The sequence below is a fragment of the Tiliqua scincoides genome, chromosome 7 (assembly GCF_035046505.1).
Source record: "Tiliqua scincoides isolate rTilSci1 chromosome 7, rTilSci1.hap2, whole genome shotgun sequence".
Lineage (NCBI taxonomy): Eukaryota > Metazoa > Chordata > Lepidosauria > Squamata > Scincidae > Tiliqua > Tiliqua scincoides.
In genome coordinates, this window is record NC_089827.1 from 54,419,572 (window position 1) to 54,426,464 (window position 6,893).

General features: G+C 47.6%; 1 protein-coding gene across 1 annotated transcript in view; it reads right to left on the reverse strand.

Annotated features, from left to right (window-relative positions):
• CACNG2 (calcium voltage-gated channel auxiliary subunit gamma 2) overlaps positions 1 to 5,929 on the reverse strand; it is a 121,188-nt gene extending 115,259 nt beyond the window's left edge. Inside the window, exon 1 of the mRNA XM_066634170.1 lies at positions 5,719 to 5,929. Within this exon, the coding sequence (XP_066490267.1) occupies positions 5,719 to 5,929 (211 nt within the window). The remainder of the gene's footprint in view (positions 1 to 5,718) is intronic.
• Positions 5,930 to 6,893: the final 964 nt, after the last annotated feature.

Below are 6,893 nucleotides of genomic sequence, written 5' to 3' on the forward strand. Positions count from 1 at the left end.
GTTGTAAGGCTAGCAAAAACAGCCCTTCCAAGTGTGCTGTGGCAAACACACTTCTTTTGAATTCCTAGATGGAAAAGTTGGGGGAGGGTGTGAATTTGAAGAGAAGAAATTTGCAGAGGGAAAGTGTTGAGCATCATCCATTCCCATTCCCCTCTGAGGTTTCTCCTAATCTCCTGATCATTCCCTCTGGAAGTTGCTTCGCTAAAGTATTTGCAATGTATTTGTAAGGTGGACATGTACATATATACTTCTCTCACAAAACAGTGCATTACATCCAAATGTACACACAAATCTCTAAAGAGAGATGTAAGCTGACAACATTGAATATCCTGATTTCTTACAATCTGAAAACACTTTTCATTCTGAGCAAAATTGTGGATCACCTTTTTCTTATACATTAATTAAAAATTGATAGATCATCAAGGGCCAAGTAAAATCTATTAAGGGGCTGGATCTGGCCTATAAGATGCCAGGTGCTCAACCCTGATCTAACCAAAACTTCATTAGCAAAAGATGGGCCAAAGCACACTCCAACAGAGTGCCAGTTTCTGTTCAATGGCCCAGCAAGTTCCAATTCAAAAAACCACACCACAGCCTGGTGGGGTATGATGTTGTTTTGATGGGACAGAACAGCCATACTGAAAAGAAAAGGGAAAAAAAAAAATCAGTGAACACATGCACTATAATACTGGAGAGAGGGACAGTCTAATGAAATAAATACATAAAATAAATATCACATTCTTAAATGCCAACCATTTTAAGAAGGTGAAGAATTTCAAAATGGGGAAGGCATACTGTGGGGAATGCCTGTGTCTTCCTGGTGTTCTGGACTTTGCGAAAAAGGATGGAGTAGCCCCAGATTGAAGTGGCACAGAACAGGATTGCTCAGCCTCTGATCTCTCTCTCTCTCTCTCTCTCTCTCTCTCTCTCACACACACACACACACACACACACACACACAAACCCTTGTGCAATGAGTCCTAGCCATGTTTGGTTAAAGTAAATCCCATGATTGTGTCCAGTGAGCTTATTGCTATAGAACTGCAGTTGTAAAAGGTCACAAATGAGTGTGGATGAGGAACTGTGACACTCCTTACTGGCAATGGCGCAGTCAGAAAGCTGCCTTTACAGTCAGATCCTTGGTCCATCAGGCCAGTAAGCAGCACCTCTCTAGGGGTTTAAGCAGGGCTCTTTCTCAGGCCTACCTGGACATGCCGGGGATTCAGTTTGGGTCTTCTGTATATCACGCACATGCTCTAGGCCCTGCCCTTAACCTATCCCCCTCCTCCCTCCAACTGGAAAGACCCCTGTGCAAGCTGGAGGCCACCTCAGCCTTGGCATGTTCTTTGGAACTCACACTGATCACTAGCCTCAGATATTTAAATCTTCATCCTGGACAAAGTTGAGGCTACTGTAGTATCCCATAGGCGCTTGTGACAATATGGCTGCACACAAGTGATGGCTGTGCTAGTTGGGGTAAAAATCACCCAGGGCCAAAACGTTGGTGTTTTGAGTTTCTAGAAAGGTGAGATATTCTTACAAACAAGGCCTTATGCGGTGGCAAGATGGGGCAGCAATATATTGTTCTCTTGCTCGACAAGAGACTATATGGAGCCTCTGAGTTTTAGAGGTAACCTAAATCTGAATGCCAGATGCAAGGGAGTGGCAACAGGATACATTTGGTGGATCACTGTGAGATACAGGAAGCTGGACCGGGGCCCTTGATTCTTATTTCCCTGTGTAAATTTTCCTTATTTCCCTAAATCTTATTTCCCTGTGTATTTCTCTGTATATATATATATATATATATATATATATATATATATATATATATATATATATATATATATATATATAGCATGAGAACTCCAATGTGACTTTCTACACACAAGGGCGCTTCTCTGCACTATGTGAATTTATTGCTGATTTAATGAAACTTTCCCACCAGGAAGACATCACACCCCACTTCGTAGGCAGAGATATGGAGGAAGAGGGTAGGGGAGAGTCCTGGAATGTGAGCACAGCTATAGAGGCCAAACTTGGTGACACTTTGTTATATTCCCACAGAAAAACCAGATCCTACTCTACACCACAAACTCCTTCCTCAAGTCCTATGATAATAGTATCCCTAACATACGACAGTCCCCAGGCTTCCTTAAAAGGAAACCAAAAGGTGCCCCACATTTGCCTACATCCTAAAAGCAGGATTATAGGTAAGTCTTGAAGGGGAAGAAGGAAGATGGGAGAAAGCACAAGTCTTCCCCTTCCCTTCCCCACTTTCAACCCAAGCCAGGTTAGCTTTCCAGATTGTCTTCAGAAAAGGAAAGGCATCTTGAGCAAGACCAGAAGTACCACAAACACTTGGAGCCCTTCCTAGTGCTTCAGAGCAGCTTCTTTAAAACCTGCACTTTTAGACTTATTCTGCTGGTGAAGGGATAGACTGGGGTGGAGGGAAAGAGAACCAAACCAACCTCCTTCTCCCTGCAGCTGGAAAGTCCACTGGGTATTTGATGCACAGGCAGAGATCATTTCTGGCCTAGGCATGTTCTGGGGAACTTCTCTTAGTATGATTTGTGGTTCTTTAACATCCAAGAGCTCCAGCAAATCAGGTAGGGTTACCAGATACAAAGGGGGACAGAGTGCACCTACATTTACTCATTGTATAGGAGAGGGAATGTAGCTCAACAAAAGCTGATCTTGCCAAAACTCCCTCTTCTATGCCATGGTGAAAGGTCTAGGCGCTCTGTCCCACTTTATATCTGGTAATCCTAAATCAGACACAGGAGACTCAGCATCCCAAGGCCAGCAGCCCTCACCCCAGGCAAAGTTTCCAGGTTCCTCCATTGGGCGCTGCTTCCTGTTCTAGGGGAACATCTGAGCCCCCCACCCTTCCGATCTACCTCCAGGTTTCTCTGGACGTGGTGGTGGAGGTGGGGGTGTGTGTGTGTGTGTGTGAACTAGCAGTAGGGAAACGCCAGCTCCACACTGAATGGGCTACAGAGAACGGTGGGATCAGGCCAATCTTGAGCGAGTGTGTGATGTGTGTGTTGAACGTTCCCTGATCCAGCGTTTGGGGGAGGAGAGGGTGGTGGGCGCCGTGACAGCATCCCGCAGGGCTCAAGCTGTGGCCTCTCTGTCTGGATTTCACACCCCTTTTGCAGGGCTACTTTTTGTGTTGGTTTTTTTTTTTTGGTTTCATCTAAAGTGGTTCAGATCTCTCTCTCTCTCTCTCTCTCTCTCACACACACACACACACACACACAGAGAGAGAGAGAGAGAGAGAGAGAGAGACGCAGAGGCGCTAGCCACCGAATTAAATAGGCTGATGATGGTACCCGTCTTGGGATGGGGGATTAGGAGCTTTTAATTAAAAGATCCTTGCCCTTTTAATCTACGGGTGATCACAGCACAGGCGAGCCGAGAAAGGGAGGGGAAAGAGGTGCCTCGTGAAAAAAGGTCGAGAGCAGAAAGAGAGCCCAGCCAGCTTCTCCACTCCGACTGACAATCCACCTCCCCCCCCCCCCGCCAAATGCCTTGTAGCCAGAGATACGTGTCTGTAGATGAAGCCCCGGCCGGAATACCCAGCACTTCCTCGTCTCCGCTGAAGATCGCCTGGCTCCCTACTTCTTCAAGCATCCCTTCCCCCAACCCTGTTCCCATCTGCCCGGGGCTCCGAATCCCGGAGACGCAGATCAGAAAGAGAAGGTTGCTCTCTGCCTCCCCTCCACCCCCATCCCCACCCCACCCCCCCTCCAGGCAAGCCAGTCTCTTTCCTCCTTTGGTATTTAGAAGACAGGGATCTCATCAATGTTTCATTCAATCGATGCTCTCTTTCCTTCGATCTTAATGAATAGCTGCCTGGCAGGCTCTTGAATAGAGAGGTACTGGAAATAAATATCACTAAATTAATCGAGGCGCACACGCACACGCACACACACAGTCCGGAGAAATATTTCTCCGGAGTGTGTGTGTGTCTGCCTCGATTAATTTTGTGATATTGATTTCTCCCCCCCCCCCCCTTTCTGGCTTGGAGATGGCATAGAGTATTCAGCATGGAGGTCCTCTGCAGAATATGTTAAAAGGCAGCGGCTTGGATAGAGAAAGGGCACCAGATGCAGTATGCGTCAAAGAGACCATCGTTCAATGAAGCCACTTAGCTATTCAAAACATGTTCAGCCATCACTCAACCGTTTGCACCAAGAACAGGAGGGGGGGGGGGATTTCTCTCTTCTTCCTGGCCACAACCATTTGCAAACAGTCTCTCTCTCTCTCTCTCTCTCTCTCTCTCTCTCATCCCTACTTTAATAGAATGGGGAGAAAGAGAGAGACCGCTAGGATGGATGCAGAAGTTTTTATAGCCTCTTCCCCCTTCCTTCCATCCCCCCTTCCTCTTCCCCAGACCCCCCTCGACCAGATTCTGCGGGATCCTCTTTCTCCCTTCCCAGGCATCATCAGCACATCATCCCAATCATGCACAAGCGTGTCCGCATTCGCAGTGTGTACACCCACCCCATCCTCCCCCCCCACACACACTCTCCAAGTTTGATCCTCCGGTGGGAGGCTCTGTGTGCCCAGAAAATGCCCCACGTTTGCATCAGCCTCCCCTCGCTCCTCCTCGTCTTTTCACGCACGATCCTAACAGAGCCCTCTTCAGTCCCCCCCCCCCCACACCACCACCCCGCTTCCCCGGCTCTGCACATCTCTACCGAGAGAGCAATGCTGAATAGCACATTTCCGAGCCAGCCACCGACATCCCTCCTCCCTTCGCCGATTCACAGCGTCTGATTTCAGAAACTGGCTGCGGTAGTGATTCTGCTGCTGCTGCCATCAGACATGTCAATGGGGGAGGGGGGGAGGAACGCAAAAGCTCTGGTTCAGTTGCCCATTAGACTGTGTGGTGGGGGGGGGGGAGAGAGAGAGAGAGAGAGAGAGAGAGAGAGAGAGAGAAGCTGGTTTGAAGAGGGTTTCTTTTTTCTCCCCTCCCCCCCCACGTTTCCACCACTTGTTCATTGGATGACTTTTCTCATGAAACCCCCTTGAAACGCCCAGTACACCAGCCCAATATGCGGCTGCCGGAGGAGATCACAGAAGCCTCTTTGAAAAACTCCGCCGGAGACAACTGGGAATGTTCGAGCTTGTCCAAACAAGCAGCCAAGAAGACATAACAAGACCGGCTGTTGTGGCTACTGGGAACATTGTTGATGGGAGAGAGACCCAGACCTGGGAAGTTGTGCTGGCTTTCTCTCCCTTCCACTCTCTCCCAGACGCTCTTTCGCAAAAGGAGACCAATTCCCCCCCCCCCCAAACTCCCCAGTCATTAAGAACCAACGGCGCACTCCAACAATACAGCATCTTTATGTTCACTTTCCAAAAGGGAACTCAAAAGAAACCAGATAAGAGGCGGACCCAACACACAGTTTGAGCTTTCAGGAAGCTCTCTTTGATGCGTTCAACATACAGAGATCAGGCCAATTAACAGGGGCTTCGGGGGGGGGGAGATGTGGGGGGGGGAAAGAGGGCTAATGGGAAGAGGATGGAGAGAGGTGTACTTTGGAGGTAGACAACTTCTCTGCTCCCCCGCAGAAACTAATGCAAGCACCCTGGCACTTGATGGGGTTAAAGTGGGAAAATGGTGGCATGGGGAGGATTTTTGGTGGTGGTGGTGGTGGGGAGAATGGAGAGGATGGGGGGGGGGGAGTTTGATCCGGAATCAAATACCTTCCAGGCAGCAGGTTCTCCATAATCCAGAATGGGTCATGACTTCTTCGTTCTTTTTGCTGGTTTCATTCTCCCCGGTCCCCTTCATCTTGCAAACCCCTCTGGAGTAAAGCCAGTAATCGGTCCCCACAGCTATGGTCATGAGGCTGAAGGCAGCGAAAGCACCAACGGTGGTTAAAAGCATCTGAACACCTCTGTCAAAGAGCCCCATAATTCTTCATTATACAAATACCCAACCGCCTTCTGCTTCTTGGGCTCTCTGTGTGTGTGAGTGGGTGAGAATAACAAAATAAAAGAATAATATTTCCTCTAATAATAAGAATAATATAATGGGTATCTATTCGAGATCAATAGAGAGAAATCTATATATATAAAAAAGGGAGGTAAGAAAGCCCACGGAATCAGTGTAAATGAAAAAAAAAAATCACACGGAAGAGGCTTGCTTTTGTTTTAAAAGAGAAACGTTCCAGCTGTTAATATTTTATATATATATATATGTATTTATATATATATATTTATATATATAATATAATATAAAAATAAAATAAAGGGAAAAAATAGATAACCCCCTCCCCCCAAAAATTAGATGCCTTAATCCCTTTTTCTAAAATTCTGGTCTCCAGTTTCCATATGTAATGGCTAAATTGGAGATGGCTTCCACAGTGAACAGGAGAGCAGGAGCGGCAACAGAGACAGCATCCTCAACACACTCTGTCATTATCTGGACCTAGACAGTTAGAGACCGTAAAAGCAGAGGTGCAACCTTCAGTCTTCTTGCTGAGCTCTGCAGGCTGCGCCATGAAAAATCCCTTTCCTTCCCAGTTATCTTCCTTGGGTTTCTTTGCTTTTTTGGTGATGGGGTTTTTGCTGGCTTGTTCGCTTGCTTGTTGTTTCAAGTCTTGCTTCCTCTCCCCCGTTTTCTACCACCGCACCAGACTTGCCAGGATATTGTAAGCCCTTGATTTCAGCTGAACAGGTGCTGAGCTTTCGCCTTCCATGGTGTGGTCTTTTTTTTCAGCTCCCCCACCTCGCCCCCGAGGTAGAGCAGCAGTTGTTAGGGGTGGGTGATGCTGGTCGGTGATGGTGAAATGGACAGAGGAGGGGGGAGTTTTTTCCCCCCCTTTCTCGTGAAGGATCCAGTCGGATTTTCCTGCCTGCCCCCTCTCTGCGAAGCT